General features: G+C 44.5%; 2 protein-coding genes across 3 annotated transcripts in view; one reads left to right on the top strand and one right to left on the bottom strand.

Moving 5' to 3' along the window:
• The first annotated feature begins 232 nt into the window (after positions 1-232).
• Positions 233-22,173, top strand: HABP2 (hyaluronan binding protein 2). Its single transcript, XM_075717905.1, has 13 exons — positions 233-313; positions 8,589-8,625; positions 13,619-13,747; positions 14,698-14,808; positions 15,264-15,380; positions 15,765-15,884; positions 16,868-17,039; positions 17,479-17,567; positions 17,703-17,949; positions 18,820-18,962; positions 19,314-19,448; positions 20,952-21,097; positions 22,000-22,173. The coding sequence occupies exons 1-13, from the start codon at positions 233-235 to the stop codon at positions 22,171-22,173; spliced, it is 1,701 nt and encodes a 566-aa protein (XP_075574020.1).
• Positions 22,174-23,778: 1,605 nt separating this feature from the next.
• Positions 23,779-25,363, bottom strand: part of NRAP (nebulin related anchoring protein) — a 51,513-nt gene continuing 49,928 nt past the window's right edge. The window contains exons 41-42 of one of the 2 annotated variants that reach the window (XM_075717388.1): positions 25,121-25,273; positions 23,779-23,880 (exon numbers count right to left, since the gene is read on the bottom strand). In XM_075717388.1, coding sequence (XP_075573503.1) covers positions 23,779-23,880; positions 25,121-25,273 — 255 coding nt within the window. The remainder of the gene's footprint in view (positions 23,881-25,120; positions 25,274-25,363) is intronic. The other variant, XM_075717389.1, reaches the window with a different exon arrangement.

Below are 25,363 nucleotides of genomic sequence, written 5' to 3'. Positions count from 1 at the left end.
TTGTTAATTTATACTATTCCCATCTTTGATACTTACTGATTTGAAACATTTGCCAGCACTCAATGCAGTGATTATCTGGACAGGCTGCACTTATTTGATCAGGGCAATCTGTTGAACATTAAACAATATTTGAAGCACAGTTAATTATTTGCACTGAATTAGCTCACCCTCGAATGACTGTGGCTTGTCTGAAAAAACATAGGCAAGAAGAAAAAGCTAATTTCAAGAAACAATGAGTGTAAGGATGGTTAATAGTGCTTTGACCCTTCAGGTTCTTCCACTGGTCATTCTCCTAGCGAACACCCATTTGTGTGTGAGTATGTTTTTATATTACTTTTCTTGCAACATACCAGCTCTGTTCCTTGCTGAGCCCTTCCCGGGCAGCTGCAGCATTTAGCTGAGTATCCGCATTTCAGGACAGTGAGGTGCCCAAGTAAACGCTGCATAAGAAGGAAGCCCCATGTGTCTTTTGGAGCAGATATCTACAGTGACAAGGAATGGCCCATCTGGGTGCACTTAGTGGCCACCCAGCTCCCAGGGGTGTGCAATGGGGAGCGCACTCGCTCCCCCAGCCCTGGGTGCTGAGCGATGCTCCAAACCACTGGGCTGCAGCATGGGCTGCTCATCACCATGCTGAAGGGACGAGATATCAGATTAAACAGGTCAGGAGTATGCACTGGTTTGGCAGTTTTGCAAGCTCTTTTGTCAAAGGTAAAATTTACCCCAGCCATATGTTTTGGATGGCTGAATTATCATTGCCGGTAATGTTGAAGGAAGGTTAACGGCAAAATATTCAACGCAGCCAGAGATGGCTAGAGCCCTGCTCCAGCAGAGCTTAATATACTTGCCCAAATCTATTCATCTCCTCTTTAAAGGAAGTTGAAGAATGACTTGTAACCAAAGCAAAGTTAAAAGTCAGTTTTAAAAACATTTCTTTTGTTCCTCCAAGCACTGCGATCAAGCAGATTTTCTTATGAAGGAATTTGAGGTTCTTCAAACCTCTGCTTTCTTAATGATGGTTCCTATGCGTGCAGGTTCGTATTTACTGAAATGTGTCGCAAAATTTCAGATGTTGACATGTTTAAATTGAGTCCTTTGGGAAAAATATATAGTGAGGAGTTTTAATGGGTTATGGATCTTTTTGAAGAGCTCAGTGAATTTGCAATCAGTGATTTCCGCAAAACAACATGGTGTTTATTAATTAGTGTATCACCAGGATTATCTATCCACCGACAGCAGTGGATATGGTGCACTTGATCCACCGGTGCATGTGGCAGGTTACTGAGGGGATCAGTTCTAAGGTAGTTCAATGCCAGTTTTAGAGACATTTTGGGAACCCAATCTAATATAAATAAGCTTATAATGAATTGGTTGTGTTAATTCACACTCAGTGAGGAAGATGTAGGTGCAGTCTTACACAACACAAAGTCTTGCACAGATTTTTCCCAACTAGTCCTTAGTGTTAGATTGATTCATTAGCTTTGACAATCCTAATCTGACTTTGCTCTAAATATTGCTGTGGAAAATGTAATGTATATCTCCCCCTGCCCCTGAAAATTCATTAACATTACTAAAATGCAAAAGCAATTCTACTGTCACTGAAAAGCAGCACGACAGAATATTCAGCAGGCTAGTTTTTAATAAAACATGTTTTTTCTTCATAATTAATATAACAAGGTTTTCTGGCTTAGCACTTGGCATGGATCCCAGAAAAAAATAGGGGAATGAGTCGCTGTGACGTGACCATTGCATGACAAACATGTTGTGAGAGGACATTTTTGCCTTAATGATTTGTTCCAAAGTTACACTGACGTAGCTTGAATGAAAAAAGAATAGACTTTGCATTTTGCTGAAACGTGGAAAACACCCTTAAATTCCTATTTCCATACTTTCCCAGAACTATCTATCTTCATCATTCTCATTTTTATTTGAATCTGGGTTTAGGAGTTTTTATAAGTAATGCTCTGATTAATAAATGTTATTGGTGAAATATAGCAGAAGTCAAATGCAGGTTTAGGCAGTAACTCATATTGAGTCAGTCAAAATAGAACAGGAAAGCACTCAGACATTCATGGATCCAGCGGGTTTGGAGCAGGACCCTAAAGAAAAAAATTCCATTTGGTTCTTTCAGATTACCTGAAGAGAAACTGATTTCACCTGTATGAATCCAAACTATTTCCATAAAAAGCAGGAAGTTGCATGATGAGTGCAAGGGAAAACAAAATTTGGTCCTTTATTTTAGCATAGGTGATGCAACTGCACAAAAGATTGTCTTCAGACATGACAGGTCTTCTCAGGTTGGGTTTTGGGTTGTTTTTTTTTTTTGCTTTTAATTACAGTAGGTCCTCACTGACACACACATCAGTGTTGTATGAACAGGAACTTTTAGAGAAATCAATACACTTTTGCTCAGCAAGATACTGTAGTAGAAATGTGCCTGCCATAAAGTGTTGTATTATAAAGTGTTTGTTACTTTGCCAAAAAGAAATGCAAAGACCCCTGCTGCAGCAGGTTGTATCAGCATTCAGACACAACCATTCAGCTGCCTATCCTCCCTGACTTGGGCTTCTATTGAACCAACTTTTCTGAAATACATATAGATTTAAATGATATGCTTAAACATTGTGCTGAGCTGGACTAGAGAAATCTGCAACAGGATGAGACCAGTTTGGGTCCTACAACACTGTGGTTATGGAGCTGTTCATACACCAGGCTGCAGCTCCCATTTAGCAACGCTCTGAAGCACTTCAGCACATGCTTGCAGGAAAAAAAAAGGTGATTTTTTTTTTTTAAATCAACAGGTGTTCAGATCAGGCTTTTTTCCTCATATCAGTGTACCGTATCGTATCCCTCCAAACTCAACACCCCTGGCAGCAGAGAGGATGAAATGCAGGAGTCAGAAAAGCAAAGGTGGCTCTTTGCTGAATATTTTGGAACTTCAAAAAACTGATGTGTGCTTAGTTGTAATGGAAAGTGTTTTGAAGTCACCAGCCATGCCCAGTCCAACAACCAAGTACACTCAGTAGCGGAAAGGGAAGGATTAAAGTATCACATTAAGATCAAACGATTGCAAAGAAAACTTATCATCGGTGCCTATTTCCTAGCTGGCCCACAGCAGATAGGAAACTCTTACCAGCAGTACAGGTCTTTCCTTGCCTCAGGTGCTTGGAGACCAACATTTTAGGGTGTCCCAAAGTCAACTCTGTCTGACATCTTTTTCTACCCACCAACGGATCTATTCCTGTATTAAACTCTCACTTCTGCTCCCCTCACCCTCTCTCCAGTGCCGCACCACTCCTGTGAGGGCTTTATGCTCTGTTGCATCATGAACCGATCACTGCAAAGAGAAGTAAATGCTGTCAAGCCCGTCTCGATTTGTGGCCCATCAGGTGTAATGCCCTTCTGCAGCGCTCGCCTAAATTTGCCTGATGCAGCAGGAAAGCAACAAAGCCTTGGGAGCGCCCCCAGCTAATTGTGCACCGTACTCTCAGAGAGGGAAGCGTTCCTCGCTGACCCCCGAAGGCAATCAGCTTATGCCCTGAAGCATGCAGGTTGATATCCCGTGTAACTAAAGGGACTTAATGACTTTGCATAAGCTCTAAGTCTAGCAATATAACCTGCATTCCCAGCACTGGCTGCAAAAGCGTTTGATAGCGCAGCGCACTTGTGTTAGTGTGACAAGGCTGGCTCCTGCAGCCTCCTTGAAACAGATTTTGTAGCTTCTCCTTGCTGTGGCATCCAAGGTTGACCCTGTTTTCCACCAGGGAGCTCAAGCACACCTCATCCACCAGTGAGCAAATTTAAAAACAGCCAGCTGCTGCCAGGCCATCTCTCACAGTGCAAAGATTAACTTGGAAACTTTGGTCACTTGGAAAACAGGAGCAGGTAACTCCTGTGCAGAGAACCAAGATGGTTTCAGCAGCACCTCTAAGGGCTGTTGCTTTTTTCCCGGATGCCCGTGGTTTTTGTATCAGGTGCTACCATGGGAAAGGTTCACAACTGAATAATCAGCCAAATAAAGGCTTTAAATGTAAACTTCTCTGGGTACCCAGGGATCAGTGGATAAGGAACCTGTCATTTACTCTGAGGCACACATTGTAGTTCAGCGTGGAGGCAGGAGATGTCTTGCTAGCAGAGAGGTGAAGAACTCAGACATTTTGGTGGAATCCTTTCAGAGAATGATTTCCCAGGCTAAAAATACAACATGTGTTGCATGTGTGCTCCAGATGATAATGTGCCCTGCTTTCATTATACCGCAACCATGGCCTTGGCTGAGAAATACAATGTCATTGCTGGAAAAGCCACTTTCCCTTGAAGTTCAAAGACTGTCACTACCCAAGATGGTTGCAGGCAAAAATCTGGCCGATTGTAAGAGCATCAGAACTGTCGATTCCCTCCTCCTTTGGCAAGAAGCCCAGACAAAGGTTCCCACTGAGAGCTGTCAGCGGGATCAAGGGGTTCACTACGAAAAGGCAGTAGTTGTGTCTGCCCTCATGGCTCCTTCATGCCTTATGTCAGTCGTGGATGGAAGTTGATCAAATATCCATCCTCATTCTCCAGTTCATGCCCATCCCACCTCCTTCTCGGCTGCAAAGCTGTGACTGCACAGAAGAACAAATGAAAGGGGTAATATTTGTTTTTCTGCCCTGAAGGCCACTTGGTGGCAAGTTGCAGGAGAATTTGCACAAACTAGTGCAATAAAGTGAATAGGCCAATTTCTACCAATGCAGTTTAATGTTTGAACTCCTGTAGTGCTTTGTTGCAAAGTGTGTGTATGTGTAGAGGTAGTTTCCATCCCTCTTGCTAGTCTGTCACACGACACTGTTTTCTCTGGAATTACTTCTGTTTTGCACACATGTAAATTCACAGCCTAACCCTGGATTGTCACCTTTGTGCTGCCTGTTTCTCCACCTGCTTTTGTGTTTTAATTATTCATTTTGATTGTAATAAGGGGTAGCAAATGTACCCAAGACACAATAAACAGTTCAACTGCAGAATGCCCTTGGCAGCTGTAAATAATTTCCCTTGAATTTGGGGTCAAAATCTTCCTGGCTTTATTCAGAAAGAATCGCCGGAGATTAACTGAACATTTTGGTCTGAGAAAGAGCAGTAGGATTCTGTCCTGAGACCAGAAAGCTCATGGTTCTGGCATTACTGTTTGAATTCTATTCTATTTCATTAGTCTCTCTTGAGGAGCTGAAATGGAAAAATAGAGAGTATCATGTATCTGCAGTGCTTAACCTTGGTACAAAGCCTAATTAGCAAAGTTTTGATGGTTCTTTGGAGGAAGAGCTTTGTTGAAGTGCTAATCATTATGATGATGACAACAACAAAGGTCAGGTGAAATTAGGATATTTTGAATTTCAGTAATTTTTCCTCCATTTTTTTCTAGGACCCCTATAAATGTAATTGGCTCCACACTCAGCAATGCACTGGTACCCATATAAAATGTCTCGCCCAGATTTTGGGTTTTTTTCAGGGTTTCTTTTTTATGAGCCTAAAGTAATACAATTTCAAATTGCTCTCCACAAATTCTTCCAGCTTCATCTCCCGTCTCTGCAGACTTGCTACGAACAGGATCCAGCCATTTTATTCCCTCTTGAGAGAGCACACAAAGTATCGGTGTCGAGCTGCAGCAAGGAGACTGTTTGGTGAAACCAGCCCCACAGTCTAATTTCTTCCCCCTCCCCCCCCCCCCCCCCTTCCCTTTTGTTTGAATACTGCTCCTGGTTGGGCGCAGTATTGCACCTCGTCGGAAGGACAAGATCCTCCTCTGCTGGCCATGAGCAAATACGGCACGGCAGGCAGGAGGCCCTGCCTTCACTGCCCCTGGTGCACCCCCTCCTGCAGCCCCCATCCTGCAGCCCCCCCACACCTGCAGCCCCCTCCTGGATCCCCCACCCTGCAGCCCCCAGCCTGTGCCTCCCTCCTGACAGCCTCCTTCTGCATCCCACATCCCGCATCTTGCATCCCACATCCCACATCCAGCGTCTTGCATCCCACAGCCCCTCATGGCATGGAGAAAAGGGTGGGCTCAAGCGGGCAGGAGGGAAGGAGGCAAGCGCTTCTCCCTCCCCTGCTTGCACACCACCATGGAAAGCTTCATGCAGGGAGCCAAAAGGCTAAAATTTGACCCTGTGCTGACCAGCGGGGGTGAAAAGGCTTCAAAACCAGTGTAGTCTGGTGGGTGGTGCAGTGGACCTCAGAAGGGAGGAGAAAAGTCTCCATACCAAGAGGTCAGCTCTGCCTGGGGTTTTGTCCCCCACGGCTCTGCTGCTGCAGCTTGTGACAGGCACGTGAGGGGGAAAAGCCCCAGAACAAAACGGGACACCAGAGCTTTACTGTAAAGATCGGGTTTAACTCTTGGACTCTCCATGCCAGGTGCTCCAGGAGATTTTGTTCCCAGTAACGGGGAACTGAGAACCAAAATTTGGGACTCAGCCACCCTAGAGTACAGGCTACTGCCCACTCTGAAAGATGTTACTGGAAACCTCCACATTTTCTAGGGCACCACTTTACTGGTAGAGGGAGTTTAACATCTCTGCCCTCTTGCCCTCTTGCAGGCAGCTCTGCCCACGGGAAGGTGCTTGGATGGGAGGGGTAGGTGGGTAACCTGGAAAAGAAAGTAGTACAGCAAAGTGCTAGGTCTCTCGTCTGTCTTCTTTTCTTGGTGTGTGAGCCATCCCCTTGGGTGTTGTGAGGCTATCATCTCTGCTCTACAGCTGGGGAAACTGAGGCACAGAAGAGCATGATGCGGTCACATCCTGCACCTCGCTCAGCCTGGGCTGAAACCCTCTGGCATTCCTGTGTGGTGCCCAGGGCTGCCCTGAGTGCAGGGAAAGTTTAGCACCCTCGCTGAAGTCAAACCCTTCTGCCCCCAAACCCTTTCCAACTCCATCAGGCAAACAGCACAACAGGGCACCGCAGAGAGCTGCGGAGGGAGATGAAATATTTCTTGCTTCATCCTGCTCCCGTTGCTGCTTCCTTGTTCTTTGTTTCATCTATTCCTCCAAAAGAAAGGACTACGCTTGCAGGGTTTGTTTTGGTCTGTGTTTATGGATGAGTGCTACTACTAATTGTAAATGGAGCAATTAGACCTTTTCCTTCTACAGTCTCCACCGGGGTCTGGCAAAAGGTCTGACGAACCCTGTACCTGCACTCTAGAAACATATACGCCAAGGGCTGAACTTTTACAACCTTCTCATTTACCAACATCTCTGCTCTCATTCGGGGGGGGGGCAATTGTGTGAGTGTGTGTGTCCTTGCAGCTGCAAAGCATTTAGTTATGTATGTGTGTGGCTCGCTCACGTGCACCTGGAAAGGGGCTCCGCTGAGCGGTTCAGGGGACATCGCTCTCATTAAAGTCAGCAGGGAGTGCTGGAGTGTCTGTTCTCCCTGGCTCAAACACAAGAGGGACACAAACGTGCCTGGAGCAAAAACTCATTTATATATTCCAGATAATATTCGCAAATGTAGATTCTGAGCTTTTTTGTCCTGTTTCTTATTCATTTCTTCTGATTCATTCATTCTTAGTCACAACCAGTGTTAGCTGAGGCTGCCTTTCTTCTATGTACCGTTTGTATATAACGCACAACTGAACAGGGCGTAGATTTACAGTTAATTGTATCTGTGGCAATGCGTAGGTGCACATAATAATCATGCGTGAGTGCGTGTGTATGTATACTGTCTTCATTATGTGTGTTAATTGTTTGGAAATACATTTTCTTCTCACAAATCATGTAAGGGATGAAGAATAGCAGCTCCAAATCTCCTTCTTTACACCCGCTGTTAGCACGTGTATTCTCATCGCAGGCAGGTAATCCTGTCCGCAGCTGGGATTTAGAGCAAGAGGGAAAGAAAGCTGAAATCTTCACGTGGGGGGATGTGTCCTGGTGTGGAGTCAGTGCATCTCCTTTCAGACAAGCCTCACTCACCCTCTTCAAAGGCTGAGAGCTGTTTTCCTTCTTCTTCTGTTCCCTTTTGTCACTTGCCCTTGATCATGAGCCAAACAGGAAAGGCTGGAGCCCCATGTCGGAGGTCGGACACATGGCATTTCCTCACAGGAAGTGCCAGAAATGTTCTCTTCCATCCAAAGGCTGTTGACAGCCTTCCAGCTCGGAGGTCCAGATCCCGCCGGCTGCACCAGGCGCAGGCTCCTGGGCTGTGCTGAGCTGCCCGACCTCAGCTCTGCCCTGCCCAAGCATGTCCCAGCCTCCGGCTTTGGCAGCTGGCTGGAATGTGGCCTCTGTCTGTACCTCAGACGAGTTAGACAAATAGCCACTGCGCGGTCACTTAATAAACAAAAAGGCAATTTAACGCGTTCAGGACAGGTTTTTCCCAAAGCACACCAGCCCTGCGGCTTGGGCTGGATGCTCAGAAAAACCAGAGGTCTGGCGCGGGCTGTTGAGAGCAGTGGGCTTTTTAAGACATTTTGATAATTTTTTGAAAGAGCTCTTAAAATCCAGCCCTGTTAGGACCAAAGTGGGTAACAAGCTTATCCGGATGTTCAGCACTGGGGCAAAAAGAAATCTTGTGCTGGCTTTTTTTTCCCCAGAAACTGACTCTCCACCCTTTTTTATCTCATGCAGACTTCCCATTTCTTCTTCCTGGATGACCTGCTGAATGGTAAGTGGTTTCCATTTCTTCCTTTTAACTTCTGCATACAAAACTAAGAGACTGGTGACCTGGTCCATCAAGAGACTTAGCTATGCCCAGTGCTGAGGTTTTTTTACTTCATGCACAGCTTTGCTGAGCTTAAAACACAGGCTGTGATCAAGTAGAAAGCCTCTTTGGCTTTGGACAAATGATATGGTGAGCACTTTCAGACCTCCACATGTGCTCTGTGTCAGTGGAGCAGGAGACAACGCTGCATCAGGTCCCAGCCAGGCGCAGGTCTGGCACACTGGAGCCGAAAACAGAGGCATAGCAGCGGTACCAATTTGAAGCTGATCATGGGGTACTCCTAGACTGCACCTGCAACTCACAGCTCTATTTCAAGCCAGGACTTTTCTGCTGCTCTGTGGCCTCATGTGCTCAACACAGCTTTGGGGACCCACGGGTGACACAGTGGGTCATGGGTGGGAGGAGAAGTCATGGTGCTGGGCTGCAAACCTCACAGAAGGATAAGCAAAGAGTCTATCCGTGCATGCAAATCGAAGGTCAGGTAAACAAAGGCTAACTTTCCCTTGCAGCATACAACTAACTGTGGAACTTATTTCTGCAAGGTTTTGTCCAAAGTGCAAGAAAGTTCAAAAAGTGTTTACAAGCTCATGCAAGTAAAAGTTGTTGAAAGTGACGTAGCATTAAGATGCTGATAAGAGAAAAGCTGTGATGAATGTTGTGTGAGGATCTATAGATATTGTGTGAGGATTTTTATGTCCTTTTGCAGCCTACTTGGTCCACATAGAGGATTATGGTTTTATTGCTAGGTTTAGTATTTTTGCAGTTAAGCCCTGCTCCTCCTTTTCTTGATTTCAGTGGCTCTTAGATCTGAGTTTATAATTTATGGCTAATAAAATATTAAATTAATTTTGCTCCTTTTCCTGAAAAAAGAAAAAGAGTGTGGCTTTTACTATGCACTCGTTATTTGGCCACATTCCTGTTCATTCCAGTGGCGTTTTGGCTTCCAGGTCAAACCTGCGAGTCCAGCAGCCATGTAGCTCATATGGCACTGCTTCTTTCCCCAAATCAATGTTGCTCTTCTAACACGATGTATGTGGAAAACAAATTTCCAAATCATTTATGCATCTGAGCTCAGTATTTAGCTTCTGCAAGTATTTGACCACAGAGTCATGTACTTGGCTTCAGGCTTTACACACAAGACTTGCACAAACTGGCTGATTTGTGTTTCAGTGGTGGAGCTTTCACAACTTCTTAATTCATTCCCTCTCCCTACACTTTATGGTCCTTACCTCTGTCCCTCCACCATCCCTGCAATCTCCCACTCCCCATCCTCCTGCGAGTCCCCACTCCTTCAGCCCATCATCATCTGCCTTCACCCAGCACCCATCCCTTTAAGGAAAAGGCACTGCAAAACTGCTTTTAAGTAACAGCCCCAAAGCTATTTGAAAGGCTTGCTGCTCTCACTTCTTTTGCAATTTCTTTCTGAAGCTGCAGATAGTCCCAGCCACAGCCCGCGTGGAAAGGAGGAAATACCGTGAGGACTCATCTCTGCAGAATTAAATGGGGGACATCTCATTATTTAAACTACAGTCAGGATTGCAGCCTCATGAAAATAACACTACATTATTCTCAGAGCTAGAGACAAAAAGTATTTAAAAAGGTGGCAGGAAAACTCATCCTGCTTAAATTAGGCCAGATTTCAGTCAATCCCCAGAGGTTCAGAGAGCTTGAATAAATGCTGGGTACTTTCTGGCGCTCTTGGTGTGTGTTGGCAATAGACTTTAACTTTGCACATCACTCATCTTGACAACTGCAGTCCAACAAAGTTACCTCGCAATTCAGGTCACTCGATGGCATCCTAATGCATCACTTTCCCACTCGGAACATTAGTCATGACTTGATCCAGTGAAGGTTTTGAAAACAGTGTGACTGCCGGCGTTGGGATATCTGTTCTCTCCGTAACAGAGAGCCCATGTAAGCTAATGAACAAGGGGATATTGATCAGAAATCCATCGCTTGATTGACGGCTCTTGGCAATGTGAAAAACTGCAGATGAAAGCTTGAGCAGTTTAAAAGATCACCCAGACCTCAAAGCTGATTTGAAGCTTTAAAAGTCAATCTCTGCCTATCAATTATGGGGGGATTTTTTTGTACTACACAGAGGAAAGTTATTCTTTGAAAATTTGCATGCAGGATGTCTAATTTAATTTCATGTAATAGTCACATTTCAGTGACAAATGTCAGATCACTGCTTTTTTTAAGCATGTTAAGGTTTTCCAGCACTTACAAAGAATGAACACTCTGATTTAGTAATATGTTTAAATCAACCGGTGTATCAGACTTTGTACATTAATTATGTGCTCAGATAAAAAAAAGTGTTGTTTTTGCTTTGCTAAACCTATGGCTTGTTATGAATAATTAAAAAAATGGAATGGGAGCACTTCTTAAATAAGAGATGTGGAAGCCAAATATTTAGTGTCGAGGCAATGATAAATAAGAAGACATCTTTTAGTTTGATGTCATGTGCCCAAGTCAGGGTTTTCTGTTCTTTGTTTTTCACTGCTTCATGCAGCTGGGGAGGACACGGAGTAGCTGGGAGATGGAAAGGATCACTCACGTGACCCGTAGAAGCTATTTCTTTTTCACAGTTTCATAAAGAGGGATGGCGATGGAGAAAGCAGGGACACTGGTGATTTCTCAGATCGGCTGCACTCTCACATCACCTTGGCTGGTCTCCTGGCCAGGCAGCTCAGCTCCCTGACTCCCACTATTCACACGGGGGGCTAGGGTACCCAAAAGGGTTTGCTGATGTTTTCTGAGCCCTTTCCTTTAACTCCACGGCTCAGTCATAAAGTTTCACTTAATGGTAACTGCTAGTCCATGAGGGGTTGCTCTGTGCCGCCCCCTCCTCGAGGGCTGCCAGGTGCCAACCTGGCCTCAGGTGTGCATTAGCCTGTCCCAAAACTGCCCGGGGGGTCATCTCCCTGTCAGTGCAAATGGGGGTTTGTGCTCCTCCACCTCGCAGAGCTGCCAGAAGCAGACATCCTGCAAAACGTGAATTGTGTCTTGGCCAAGTAGGTTTTACCACAGACATGCACTTAAAATAGTCTATAATGGGTCAACAAGTAATTTCATAAGTGTTGTTAATAAATGATTTATCCATTGCTAGGAAATAATGCCAATGTAATGAAATTACAGCACTGTCATTTCTTAACACTGAGCAGTTGGTTTAAAAATCATAGTAGATGCTTCTACAACGGTTTAGCTATTTGTGCTCATTTGGAGCACTTGTTTATCCTCTGTCAACTCAAGAGACTCCTCACCAGCCTCTGTAAAGCACACTGGGTGTGTTTGCAGTCTGCTTTTGGCAGCTGTAACTCCCCTGTTCATCCTTCATAACTTGTAGCAGGTATTTTTCCACAAAAAAGGCTACCCCATCCCTCAGAATACTTCTTTAAAGCATCTGTGGAATAAAAGCCAATGTTCCCCACTAAGATTTTGAAAATAAAGAGGGGAAATAAAATCAGACTCCTTCAGACAATTCCCTCAAACTCAAGCCCGCTTGCAAAATCTCCCCTTCAACAAAGTGAGCTTGCAGGCTGCATTTCAGGCAAAACCCTTTTTTTGTTTTCCTTTCTTAACTACATCACATTAAATTTAATTTTGTTCACTGTAGACAATGTCCTTATCTTCCAGCAAGATCCTTCTGTTCCTCAGCAAGGCACACACTTCTGCAACACTTGCACACTGTCGAGACTCAGCTCCTGTGGAAATAATGAGCTCAGGAAAAGGAGTCTTGACTTGACATAGCAATAAATGAGGTGAAACTTTCCTCTTTTTTTTTTTTTTTTTGGTGAGAAGCGAGAGTTGGCATGTAGGAAAAAAAAGAAGAAAAAAAGACGGTTCTATTTTAATATGAAATATAAAGCACCCATTGTACAAAAGTGGAATTTCTTTTTTTTTTTTCCAGAAGCAAAGAAAGAATAAAGATAAAGGCTGCAAGCAAATGAATGAGGAGAGAAAACTAAGATAATGCGGTCGATAATCAGTTCAAGGCAGAGCATTATCCATGGGGCCATCGGTCCGGCCCTAGGGGAGAGCTTTTTAAAATGTCTCTGTACGTAGCTTAGCTTTGCTCATTACCATAGCTTGTCTTTGAAACACCGGAGTGGCTTCCACCAGCAGCAGCCATACCTGTGCAAGGAGCTGCCAGCCCACTTTAATCAAGCGGCCCCCCCAAGGCGTGGGCTGGCAGAGCCGCTGGTGCCGGGCTCCCGGGGAGGACACTGGCTGCTGGGAGGCTGCAGGCTCCCCTGAGGCAAGGACGGGCTCTTCAGCACGTGTCTGCTGCGCTGGGCCCTCGCTCCTCAAAAGGGGTTTTGCGCACGGGGAGCCCCATAGGTGTGCAGGGGCCTTGGGCCCTCGCTCCCCTCCAATTTCCCTCAAAATGGGTTTCTGTGTCCCAACGCGCAGCAGGCACCCACACGACAGTGAAGGTCTTGCCTCGTGCTGTAGCAGCGGTGATGCTGCTGATCAAAGCAGCCGGACAACGAAAGCACCTTCTTGTAGGAAGCCAAATCTCCTTTTGTCCCTGTGCTGGCAACAGCCATCAGCATCTCCCCGGGCTGTGGTGCCGCACGGGGGGCTCGTGCCCACGCCTGCAGAGCCCCCGCCTGTGTCCCCTCCGGGGCGTCCCAGCTGCCACCGCAGGAGCCGGCTGAGCTCCCTCCAGGAGCAGCAGCGAGGGCAGAGCTGGGGCCAGCGGTGCGCAGGGCTGGCCATGCTGGGCACTGCGTGAGCTCTGCCCACACCAAGGAAGAGCTGAACGGCACCTTTGCTCCTCAAGATGATGCACACTCTAGACCCACTGACATCCCAAATGAGCAGAAGGAGAAGAGGACTGTCTGTCCCAGGGAATAACTTCTTTCATACCTTCTCTCCTTTTAGCACTTTCAATTCCTCTGTTCTTCCACCCTCTTCTCACCCCTCCCTGCAGACGAGGCTGACGACTATGAGTATGATGATGAGTACACGCAACTGGAGCAAGACCTCTTCCACCAGCAGCAGTCCTCGGAGGACCCTGACTGGTTTGAGGCATATTTTGGCTACAGCGATATCAGAGAAGGTACCTCTGAGGGGTGGGCAGGGAGGCGAGTAAAGGGTAAAATCCCAACCCTGTGCTTGCAGCATGAGCGTGGCAGGCCTCGGCTGCCAGCTTGCTCTTGAAATGCCTGCATCAAAGGGATGAGTTAGGAAGATTGTTTGCAGTGTTCTCCTTTGTATTTCTCTTGTAAGGAGCTTGTGTTTTATCTCTGGGTTTCACAGGATGGATTCTGATCATGCAGAACATTTCTGATTGCTACTAGAAAAAAGCACAGGCTTATTTGTCTATAGACACTGTAAGATGTAATTGCTGATTTCATGGGACATATATTTTCTGTATTTATGCTGGGAACCAAATGTAGAGCAGGTTTCCCTTTTTTTTTCTTTTCTTTTTTCTCAGTTGCAGGGTTTTTTCTTTTCTTTTCCTGTTTTGCCAAACTTCTGGAGAGCAGGAAAAGATCCTTGAGATTGCTCAGGGAACACAAAAGGAGAGACAGGGAAGTCGCCTGTAACATCCCCTGGGTTATCCCCTGGTACAAAGAAAGCAGAGCTGATATGTGGCTGGCCCCAACGCCAATTGCTCCTGGCAGCCTGGAGTGGAGTAGCGAGGTTCAGCGTGGTGTAAGGAGCAGCATTCAGGTGACTCTCAGCAGATGCCTGCTCCCTTGCAGCAATAGCCACCCAGGGGTATTATAGAGTACAATGGTGGTGGATGGCTTTTCCAGCCATGGCAAAGGGAGCCGAGGAGCTCCAGATCCAAAGCTGCGAGCTGTTACAGCTTTCAAGAGACTCTGCAGCAATTCATAGCTGCTCCTGCTGCTGATGAGCTGATGTGTAAATGCGGTACCTGCTACACGATATGCTGTGGCCAGAAAGGCAGCCTTCTGCAGACAGAAAATGTGAGAAGAAAAAGCAGGTGATGGAGGTGGACAAGCTGAAAGTTATACTAAAAGATCTCCATCCTTACCCTAGCGGACCCATGCTCCTCCAACCCCTGCAAGAACAACGGTAGGTGTGAAAACAGAGGAAGCAGCTTCAGCTGTCTCTGCCCCAAGCCGTATGCTGGGACTACATGCGAGGAAGGTAATTGCTCTTCTGTTAACTTACCCTCCTTATTTTGGCAACTATGTTACTGTTACAGCTCTGTCAAGGGAAACAAACACAGGGCTTTATGAACCCGCAGTTTGTTGGGGTGAGGGTTTTGACAGCCCACCGCAGTCATGTCATAGGTGTCACCCTTAGCTCCCTGTCCAGACCAAAGTCTGTCTGAAGTGGTATCCAGTAAAATAAACTTCAGGTGTGCAGAAAGCGCTCCTGTATCCCCTGCCAGGTGGGCAGTGGTGAACTGTTCGTCGGTCCTGCAGATTTTTTTCCGTAGATAGTGTGAACAAGAAGGGAAATCTCAAGTCCACACCAGACAGGTGAAAGCTTCCTCAGAGCACCAGGAGAAAGCATGTCTTCCCATGATCCCTGCGAGGGCACAGCTCTCGTGCACACACAAATGCTGATGAAGTACCTCATGTCTCTGTTTTCCACAGTGAAGGACATGTGTTTGGAGAAGAGGTGCCACGGGGGAGACTGCCTGATTACATTAACCCCACCTTATTTTCAGTGCAGCTGCAATCACCCCTACAAGATACCTGACTGCCAACGAGGTGAGCACAGCCCCATCAGAAAAGGCTCCCGCTTAGCGGGGTGCTGAGTGAATTGCAGTGGGGATGGCACGGCGAGGTCGCCTCACCACAGACGGTCAGGAGTGGGACCTCACATGCAGCCCGCTGCCGGTCCTGCCCTGGTCGTCCAGTCTGAGTCTGCTATGGCTCCCATCCGTGGGGCTGGGCAGTGATAAGTCATGATTGATTTACAGGGTGGTGGTTCATTCACTGGCGAGCCCCCCCATGATAAGTGTTTTTCAAGAGTTCATAAGAACTTGAAGCCAACAGGCTAAGTGGGAGCTCTCCCCAGTTTCCATCGGGCATGTGAATGGCTGCATAATGCTCAGCAGAGTGACAAGGCTGTTCTGTTTTCCACGTTGACAGCATCTTCACCATGCAAACCAAACCCGTGCAAAAATGGAGGTATCTGCATACGGCACAGAATCAGATCAAAATTCACCTGCGAGTGCCCTGAGCCTTTCAGAGGGAGATTCTGTGAGATCGGTATGTCACAGCTCCAGGGGAGAGGGTAAGGGCGAAGCCTCCAGACAGCCAAGGGTTGGCTTCGCCCTGCAGTCAGACCTATTGATGCCATCATCGCACCAAGTACCTGACTGTACCTGGGGCACCAGCCTCCTTGGGAAGAGTGATGGAGGAAGAGGCTGACTTCTGCAGCCACCATCAGCAAAAGGGCTCACAACAGTCCCCATACTGATGTTTTCTAAGTGTGCTTCAGCAAGGTCCCACTGGTATATAATGGGTGAACACACAATTCCCAGAGGTTGCACGTGTCCCATGGAGAAGGAACATCAGGCTTTCCTTAAACACCCAAAAGCTGATATAGTGAAGATTCATGTCCAGTTGCCTGAGACTACCCAGGCTGGGGGGACAGCCACTGAAGCATGGATGGGTGGCTAAGGGCATGGGATTACCCCAGCCTTCATGGAGAGACTTCTGCCTCTGCAGCACCACCATGGGCACCACACCCCACACAGGTTTCCAAGGAGAAGGATTTGTTTCTTACTCTTTTAAAAGTTGATGGCACTTCAAACTCCATGTACCACTACCTGCTCCACATAGCAGGTGACTTTCCTCCACCTCGCCTACAGGTTAGGTTCACAACCCCACAACCTTCCTTTTGGCATATCCATTGCCCTAGCTCAATAGCAGCTCTGCCAATACCATTTCTTGCCCAGGCCACTGATGGAGAGATTCTGCTTTGGCATTAAGACACCTCTTAGCTACCAGGTCTTTACCATGCAAAGACGTTTCAGGCATTTGAAGTCAATCAGTCTTCAAACTGGACAGATGTTGGGACATTACTCTTATTTCTGGCCTATGTAGGATAAAGGATATCATTACACGAACCAGCAGGTCCTTCTTATCCTCCATAAAATGAACATAGGGCAAGGAAGGGAAGGAAGAGGAACCACTTTGGGCAAGGAACAACACAAATGTCATTTTCATATCAGCATTTCTTCCTACAGGACTGGATGATTGTTACGAAAAGGCCTCCTCTGAGTACAGAGGAAGAGTGAACCAAGCAGTGAATGGCAAGACCTGCCTGCATTGGAATTCCCACGTTCTGTTGGACTACCCTTTTAATTCCTTTATGGAGGATGCTGACTTTTATGGCATTGGTGAACATAACTTCTGCAGGTAATATTTGGAAGAAGCAACTGTAGAGGTCTAGAACTAAGAGAGCACTGAGGACAAACTGCTCATTAATTTGGCAAACTGATGGTGTTAAGATCTCACATCTTTCTAGACGCTGCAGTCTATAAAGTACCAGGATGTTAGAGGCGCATTCCCTAAGTCATTGTACTGATGTGAGGCTTCCAGAAGCAGCCCTCATTTCCCCCAATCAGTTCCTCATTTTTCTCAGGGTTAAGATAGGTATGGGGATAGTAAAATCGCAGAAGCCCCACTCCTTTATCTCAGGCACCTTCTTTGCCAAATCTTATGAAAGAATATCTTTGGAAGTTTGGCTCTCATATGGGAGCATGAGGCTGCTCCCCTAAGCATCCTCAGCTCCTTTCCTGGTTTCGTGGACATCTCCCTATTCCTGTTGGCTGATGCTCTCAACTGTTCCCTTCAGGAATCCCGATGAGGATGAGAAACCCTGGTGCTACATCAGAAAAAATCACAAAGTGGAATGGGACTTCTGTGACATTTCACCCTGCTCAGGTACAGGTAAAGAATTAGAAGTAAGCTGTTTGGCAGTGTGTAGGTGGTCCAGAGCAGCAGGTGACCTCCTGTTACTTAACTCCTCCAGTCTGATATTATCTGTGTATTATACATCTGCTGTCTCTTATAATGCAGTTGAAGAGAGCCCATGGCCAACAGACAGCTCAATAGACCCACCTGGATCAAATGAAATGTTCGAAACATGTGGACAACCAGAAGTTCAAAGCACACTCAAGAAGATCTATGGTGGAGCTAAGACTACAGCTGGCAAACATCCCTGGATGGCATCTCTGCAGATTAAGACTTCAAAAAGGAGCAGACATTTTTGTGGTGGAGTGCTAATTAAAGCATGCTGGGTTCTTACTGCTGGGCACTGCATTCAGTAGGTGCATGTCCTATGCCTAGGGTAGATAAACGTATAAAAATCAGGATGGTTATTAAAGACAGTTTGGAATCCAAATTATTTGCAATCCAATCAATTTCTGGGAATCAAACTGAAAGGAAAATGTGAAAAAATGAACACATACATGAAAATATATGTATACTTAAAATTGGTGCTTGTTAGAATAACAAATTAAACTTACCCCCCACTCACTTAAATTGAGCTAAAATAGTTGTGTGAGAGGAAAAGAAGAGGGATGTAACAAAGTTTTGCAATGTATGAAAGAAGGAGTCCATGAAAACCTCAGGGGATATTGGGATACCATAAGCAACATCACATATTGCATCATAATTAAGATCTCCAGAACAGCCAAAATATGCTTTTCGCTTTCAATTGTTTATGTGTCAGCTAGCTCAGAACATTATGTTTCCTTCAACATTGTTGTTGAACAGATTGGAAAACACTATCCTTGGAAATCAGTAAATTTCACACTGGAGATCATTCCAGCAGAGATGATTTTAAGTATGCCCAGACAATGGCAAGCAATTGTACTCCCATGGCTCCATGAGTTACCCCTCATCATCACAGCCACAGTAATAGACTGTGTGCACACTGCTACTCTGCCCCAAAATGCAAAGAGTATTCATGCAGCTTTAAATAATTTTATTTCATGACTGCAACAAGTTAAGATCACATGTATTGTCCAACACCACCGCTTCCCTGCCTAAGTCCTCCTATAATGATCTTAGGAAATCTTCTGGCCGTGCTCTACAAGAGGAACCAATATCTTCACTTCCAGATACTAAAGATGCAGGTTTTGTCCACCACTGATAGACAATGGTCTGCATGTAATTTACTTTTTTTTTTCAGACAACCAGCAGAAAATCTCCAAGTAGTCCTTGGAAAGCAAGACCTCAAGAAGAGAGAACATCAAGAGCAAATATTTGATGTGGAGAAGACCATCGTGCATAACAAATACAGAGAGAAGGATGGCGTCCCACACAATGATATTGGTAAATCCCTTTTGTTGAATATTCATGTGCTCACCTCCAACCTCAGTTGTTTGAAGTACCTCCTTCCAACTAAAGTCAATGTAAAATTCCCATTGAGAACATATTCTGGAAATAATCAGGCCAAATTGTGGTTTAGACCCATTTGAATCTTTGGGATGTGAATTGTGACGGGCAGGCGGAAGTCACTGGGGGGGAGAAAAGCTAAAAAAAGAGGGGCAGGTTCAGCACGTTGTGCAAATAGCACATCAGATGTATGCAGCTTTGCAGAGGGTTGGGTTATAGACTGGTAATGATGGCTAGGGATTAAAATTAGTTACAAATACTTTTTGTTGTCGTTCATCTTCTCTCCAGCCCTACTTAAACTGAAGCCAGTTAATGGTCACTGTGCAGTGGAAACAAAGTATGTGAAAACAGCATGTCTGCCTAACTTCTTCTTTCCCGTTGGGACTGACTGCTTCATTTCTGGATGGGGCGAAACAGAGACAGGTATTTATGGGCTAGCTGGATTTTGGTGGGTACCTCCATGGCAAGGTGGGCTGGTACTTTCAGTAGCAATTGCCAGACCCAAATGTGGGCCTAGGCACTTAGTGAAACCACGACATGGAATTCAAAACTAAGGACAGCTAAACCCTGCCATGGAAATTACTCATTAGCAGAAATCTCCAACTGCTAGGCCAACCAAACCTTTCAGAGTTCTGAAAAAATCCCCAATGCATTTTTTTTTGCTTGCCATCTGACACACCATGTCATGGTTTCATCTGAAGCCAGCAATAGAAGCAAGAAGGTATCAAGAGAGAGGCTATTGTATAGTTTGTGTGTTTCAAGACAGGACCAAGAAAGACGGGAATTTTCACATGGTTTTCCAGCCCATTGGGTCAGATAAAGCTTTTCAGAAGCAGCATCTGGATCTTCAGATGCGCTGAAAAATAAAAAAAATCCAAAGCTTTTCAAGTTCAACCAGCTCTATCCAAAACCTTTCTTGCCCGCAGTAAATCCTAAGGGGAGAAATTACTATGCTTAAAAAAAGATAATGGCAATTTTCTGAAAAATGCATTTTCTCATGTTCTGATTGATGTGTTGCTGTAAAGCAGCAGAAGGAAAATGTGTCACTGAGGCTGCAGTAGGTGTCCTAGTGCTTTGTGACTGATACAGCCTGATACGATACATAGGACCAAATTCTCCCTTCTGATGTAACTCTCATTGAAGTCCACAAGAGACAAGCGTGTTCATTTGATCAGAATGCACCAACAGAATTTAATGGACATTTTTTTAAAAGTTCCAAATAAAAAGTCTCTCTTAAAAAGGGTACAGGTAAATTTTTTTCCCCCAACAAAGAATATCAAGTACCCTGTACGTGTTCAAACTAGATTGGCTCCTTCTTTGAGCAGAGCTATTATTAGCATTTCAGGAAATCACTGCAGAAATGGAATATTTCCTGAAACTCAAGCAGAACCAAACTTATAAACCACCTTTAATTATCTACAGATGTAGTGCCTTGAAACTCTGGCTATTGCCTTTAGATGTCAAGTTATGTCTTTAGATTCACTATAATTAATCATTGCCCTTAAATATTGTATGATTTTCAATTTTCATCTGTTTCATTAGCCTGCGTGTTAAAACATCTAATGGCACCAGTCTGAGAAATGCTGAGCAGCTCAAAGTCCCACTGGGACCCACAGGAGCTGCAGACAACCAGCACCTTTGAAAAGCAGGATTACATGGGTGGAGCTGATCAGAGCCAAATTCTGAATACCTGACTTTGCTTTTGTTCAGGCAACAACTCCGTATCCTGAGTGAAGCTTCCAGGCTCCAACTCTAACCCTTATCATTTCAGACAGATCATTCTTTTCTTCTCAGGCTAGCCCATGCATCCCCTCTGCTCTTCCCCCTTCCCATCCAAATGGCAAGCAAGCTCCTATTTTGAACAAAGATAACATGTAACAGGATTGGGAGGACAGTGACTCAATTTTTTTGGTGCACATCCCATAGATGAAGTATCTCATCAGCTGTTAGATGCCAATGTCAAGCTGATTTTGCAGAGGAAATGCAATGCACCCGGAGCATATGATCACATGCTGGATGAAAGCATGTTTTGTGCAGGAAGTCTTCGGAGACCCAGAGCTGATTCTTGTCAGGTCTGTTGCTTTTTCTGTATTTGAACACTAATTTTTTGTGTAAATAGTCAGGCTGTGCAGAGTAATAGCTTTGGCATGGTGCTGCATATGTATCTGTTTCTTCCATCAGTGTATTTCAACAGCCATCGTCTGTCTTCAGCACAGTTTGAGATGTATACCCCTAGAGCTAATGTTGTCCCTTCAGCCACAGGCAGATCTATGGAAGCTAGAGACTAGCTTGGAAAGTTTGGCTTCTAAGGCAGTTAGGTCATCATAACCTGAAAACTTGCTGGTTTTCTCTCAATTTTATTATGGCCTCTGCTATAAGCACCAATTCTAATCTGATTTTCACTGTCAGAGCTAAGACTTGCAGGGAAGGTCAGGATTGATATTTCTTTTCATTACAGCTAGTGCAAATGTAAAGCAAGTTTATATTTATACTGTTATAAGACAGGGAAGAGTCTGAACAATGCTTCCTGAACTGCAAACTACCACTGCAAGCATACTTTGCAATAGAAATCACCAGTAAAACAAAAAATGAGACCAACCAGCTCAGAATAAAGTTATTTTGAGGGGTGTGGGAGGGATCAAGTGTTTTTATTTATGCGAAGGATCACATCTTTATCTTTCTAAGCTCAGGCTCTGAATGCCTGGTACTTCCATGCCTGGGAAATTTCATGTGACCTTGTCAGATATATGTCACAGAGTTGAACAAACATAAATTTACATCCAAAAAAAGTCTGGTATCATTTGACCCGGTTCCAGAACTGCAAGCCTACTCAGGAACTGAGCAGCATCTGATGGTACATCCGATAGGAGAAAAACATCATTATAGCTTTAAAGTCTTATGATAGGAGAGGAGCATTCGTATTTTGGTTAACGTTTTGCTTCATGTTTTGAACATGTGCACTTTTTCTCATCAGGGAGACTCCGGAGGCCCGCTAACTTGTGTAGAAAACGGCTCCTACTATGTATATGGCCTTGTGAGCTGGGGTGATAAGTGCGGGACAAAGAAGCCAGGAGTTTATACCCAGGTGACAACATTTCTCAATTGGATTAAATCCAAAATTAGGTCTGAGTCAAGGTCACTTCATTAGGAGACAGCTTTGGAATGGCAAATGGTAAGCTTGAGATATTTACCTATTTTTATCATTTCCCCAAATATCTCCTTTTCAACCAAAAATGTTATTGATATTTCCTCATGGCCTACATGGGACATCCTTCATCACCATCTTGAAAATAGCCATAGAGAATTTTCTAGAATGTCAGTGACAGTTTTCCTGTTGGGGGCTTTGAAATAAGCCCACATTTTGTAGCCAAAACAGATCAGAAAGTAAAGCAGCTCCAGTTCTTCCCCAAATCAATCAGAGCCACAGTTGCCAATGTTTCCAGTTTTGCTTTTCAAGCCCTGAAAATTCTGCAGGCTCAGCTGCTGCCAACCTTTCCCTCTTCCCCTCATGACCCTGGCTAAGGTGTGTTTTTTCTGCACTCATCGGCCCCTGACACCTCAAAGCTATTGGTGTGTGCTCCTAACGCCAGTGCTGTTTTTCACATACATAAAAATCATCATATGCCTATGTTTGCAAGACTGCAGCCACTGCAATTATCTGAGGAGGGAGGATCAGTCAGGAGAATTATTTTTAAAAGCACTTCTGTAGGGCAAATAGCCACAAATTCCAGCAGTGATGCATTCCAGATTGAAAAACCAAAAAAACTTTCACTATTAGAATTATCCACTTTATTCCTGATTAGAGATAATGACTTATTATGCTACAGATCTACAATTGTATATATGGTCTTAACTTCAATTCATACCAGTGAGATGCAGGGGACATTAAATATCATTAAAAAATGGGTCTAAAGCTATTGGATAATTCAGGGGTTTCCACAAGTTTTGCAAGTCGTGTATTTTTTTGCCCAATGATTCTGCAACCTTATACAGAAATTTGAAAAACAGAGGATTGGTATTAAATCAGGATATAAAGAATAGGCATGTTTGCGAAGAGTCAATTTGTGAAAATAGTAATGTCCCTTTTATCTGAATTCCAGGGTTTACAACCTTCTCTAAGCAGCTACCTGATCTATCAATAGGGGTAGCCCTATTGCCATAATTTCTAACAAACTAATTCTGATTTTTTGCTTTGGAAGATTTAAAAAAGACTGAAGAACTAATTATGATCTGAATACATCCTGTTAATCAAGAACAAATTCTCTGATGTTCACTAAAAGTCGTGCCCTTGGACAGTCAGTGATAACTTTGCTTCCACTGGCCTTTTTCTCGTTCATCTGTGAAGCCACCTGAATCACACTTTTGTATTCTCTCAGGTCAACGGTGCCAATAATCCAAGAACATAAAAATTTCCAAAGATTACAAGTATGGAATAAGATTCATCTGATTTATTCATTACAAATTACTTTCTATTCTACCAATCAGGTTCATTCATCTGTAGTACAAAGCTGAGCCTGCCAGTCACCTAGTACTAACTTCATTTACAGCTTTAAATAAATATCAGGTTCTGTAATACATACAGTGATAAAATATCCACACAAAAATAGATAGATGTTATAAATTGCAATGTTTAGGTTGCTTTTTAAAACAGTAAGTTCTTAGACGCCATCTATTGTGCTTCTCTGAAAACTGGAAAAGCTACAGGATTTGCAGGACAGGATGAAAATCTATTTGTGTTATGTCATGTATCTGTTTATTTCTGGTACAGTTGCATTTTTCTTCTCTTGACTTGCAGAATTTCTGAAGCGTCAGGGTTGACTGTGACCTGCTGAGATCCTTCCGTCTCCAATTGGTCCTGTTAAATCAAACCCAACTAAATTGTGAGGACAGCCAGTGGACAGGAGAAGGTTTCAACAATTATTCTATAAAAATATTTGTATATTAAAAATTACCTCAACTGGCAAACCAATGAGCAAAATCTGAATCACTGCTCTGTGCTGAGCAAATCTCCACAATGGAAAAGTGCAAAAAATGGCCATTCATGTAAGTTAGATACTACATATATCGAAGGCCTGAATGTGCTCAAGTCCTAATTTCTAATTTGAGCCCTAAATAAAGAGCAAGCCAGCAAACACCCGAGTTGCAGGTCAATTGCACATCTGTAGATTGCCCTGGGACCATCAGATCATTATCACATGTAGGACTTAAGAAGATATTGCCTACATTCCCCACTGCCTACATTCCTCAAACAGAGTTATATTTTTTTTCCTGAGTAACTTTTCAGATGGGAATGTAAATCATGGCTATGCCCTGTTTCTCTTGGGCTGGCTTATTGTCTGGCTTGTTGCCAAAGTTAAAACCTAGATGAAACAAGTATTTAAAGTGCAGAACTTCTCTTATTGTAACTTAATGCTTCCTAACTGTTGGGTCTACAAATTCCCTGTATGGACTTTTGCTCTCTCATGCTGAGACACTGTAGATTGGGAGTCATCCCTGTGGAAGTATGGAGAAGGAAAACCTGGAAGATCCCAGCTTGTAATTTTTTGCATCTTGGGCTGGACAGAGATGGAAGAGGCTGGAGCATTCCCCCTTTGCAAAAAGCCTCCCACAGTATTGGGGAGCCTCGCACAGCACACATTATGCTGTTAGGAGTCTATACTGAGCCTGTCAATACAGTTGCCTGTGGAGATTACACGGCAACACAGACGTGTCTTGCTGAAATTAGGAAAAGAGAAGGGGAGTAGTACAGGGAGTGCCTTCCACCCCTACTTCTGCTTTCCATGGAGGTACCAGGACACTTGGAGATCTGACAACATCCACAAGTTAAGGGAAACACATCCCATAGCATAAGTAAATCCTATCCCATGGCAATTCCTCGTCCCTGCAGGAATTCCTCAGCCATGACAGCGCTGAATTCTCGAGAGGTTCCTTCAAGTTAAAGGTGTACACAAAGCCACAAAGCTTCGTGAGGGAAGTATATATATTCTGTTCAAATAATGGGGAGAACTGTAGACTCCAGGCAGCATTCACAAGTATTAAACAGGATGTGTGCCTGTCTGCTGTTGGGATTTGTGAGAACAGTTTACTCTACTTACAACTCCAGGTCCATATTGAGCAGAAGCACCCTGCAATCCCATTTGCTGAATGTATGCCAACTCAGCAGCTCTTCTTGCCATTTCGACTTTGTGAGAACCTGGTGGAGTCCAGCCAATGCCTCTGAGCCAGTTCAAGTCAGACTTGTATTTTACCTGAGGGAATGAAGCATACACCAGTGTGTATTATTTTGTTTGGCTCAAGAGAGAGCATATAAAGAGCAACAGATTCGATAATAAAGAAAT

This window comes from Pelecanus crispus, chromosome 10 (assembly GCF_030463565.1).
Source record: "Pelecanus crispus isolate bPelCri1 chromosome 10, bPelCri1.pri, whole genome shotgun sequence".
Lineage (NCBI taxonomy): Eukaryota > Metazoa > Chordata > Aves > Pelecaniformes > Pelecanidae > Pelecanus > Pelecanus crispus.
This window is presented reverse-complemented; position numbering and strand designations above follow the sequence as displayed.